Source organism: Hyperoodon ampullatus (assembly GCF_949752795.1).
Source record: "Hyperoodon ampullatus genome assembly, chromosome: 2".
Taxonomy (NCBI): Eukaryota; Metazoa; Chordata; class Mammalia; order Artiodactyla; family Ziphiidae; genus Hyperoodon; species Hyperoodon ampullatus.
In genome coordinates, this window is record NC_136915.1 from 76,951,093 (window position 1) to 76,952,606 (window position 1,514).

Here is a 1,514-nt window from a genome sequence, read left to right on the forward strand (position 1 = left end):
ATGCTACTTTCATGTTACAACAGCAGAGTTGAGTGTTTGCAACTGAGACCCTATGGCCCATAAAGCTTAAAATATTTACTATCTGGTCCTTTACAGAAGAAGTTTGCCAATCTCTGACCTAGCATCTAATAAAGCCCTATAAAGTCCTTCTGACACCCCTCTGACCACATTGCTTATTCTGTTTCAGCCGAAGTGCCCCCCCCATGTCTTCCTGAAGACATCAGACATATTGTCATAATAAGTCCATCGCACTGGCTAGTCCCTCTGCCTAAAATGTTACTCACCCAGAAAGCCATGTTGCTTACTCTCTCATGCCCTTCAAATCCTGGCTCAAAGGTCACCTCAATGAAGCCTCATCTCATTTAATTCTGCAAACCATACGCTCACTCTGCTCTGTCTTAATTCCCTCACCTTCTTATTTTTTTCCATAGAACTTATCACCTTCTAAAACAATAATAATTTAATATTTCATTCATTTTTTTGTCTTTTCTTACAAAATATGTTCTCCATAAAGGGCTCTTGCACTTCTATGTGCTTATAGCAGTACCTAGCACAGAGCAGGCATTTAGGAAATATTGGTTTAATGAAATGATACTGAAGTAATATAGAACATTACCATGTCTTTGAATCCCTCTTTGTGTCCTTCTATAATCATACACCTTACCCACCCTCCTCCCATGTAAATACTCCCTGGATAATTACTTTTTTTTTTTTAATGGACCGAGTTATTTACTAAGGTTCCTTGTAAGAAGTTTAGAACACTACTTTGTGAGGATAAATTTCATTTGTGAGAGCAAACACAGAGTGGAGGTAGCCCTGGAGCTGAGGAACAGCTTTGATTCTTCGCAGAATTTGTGAGTACACAGCTTTCTGATCAACCTTGCGCTGCTCTGTAATCTTGTATTTCTCTCTCTCTGTGTCTAAGATCTCACCTCCCTGGTGCCTGGGCTTACGCAGCTTCTTCTTCTTGAAGTAAGTGTCAGTGAGATGTTCTGGGATTTTCACACCACTGATATCAATTTTGGTGGAGGTGGCAATGACAAATTTCTGGTGTGTTCTCCGCAGAGGAACTCGATTAAGGGACAGAGGCCCAGTCACAAGTAGCAAGTCACTGCTCAGCTGCTTCAGGAAAATGATCCTCTTGCCTCTGTGGCACCCAGTGAGGATGATCAGAACGGTCCCAGGAGTGATGCGAGCACGCAGTTTTCTCACATGCTTACTGAAGGGTTTTCTGCAGTGACTCAAAAGCTTTCGAGGCACATCTTCAGTAGGATAATACCTAGGCATTATTTCTTAATCTTTTTCTTTTTTTGCTTTTCTTTATAGTTGGATCGAGTTTTATATATCCCTACAAAATATATTCTGTAAGGTCAGCTTTTTAACTTTATATAAATTGAATAATACTTGTATGTCTCCTTCTGAGACTTCCTTTTTTTTCCCTCAACATTATTTATAACATTCATCCATATTGATGCAAATAGTTATAATGCACTAATTTTCACTGTTGGATGGTA

General features: G+C 39.5%; 1 protein-coding gene across 1 annotated transcript; it reads right to left on the reverse strand.

Annotated features, from left to right (window-relative positions):
• Positions 1–753: 753 nt before the first annotated feature.
• LOC307069664 (large ribosomal subunit protein eL6-like) lies at positions 754–1,287 on the reverse strand (the record flags this gene model as incomplete). The annotated part of the gene is made up of 1 exon (XM_079728017.1): positions 754–1,287. The coding sequence occupies one exon, from the start codon at positions 1,285–1,287 to the stop codon at positions 754–756; it is 534 nt and encodes a 177-aa protein (XP_079584143.1).
• Between the last annotated feature and the right edge of the window lie 227 nt (positions 1,288–1,514).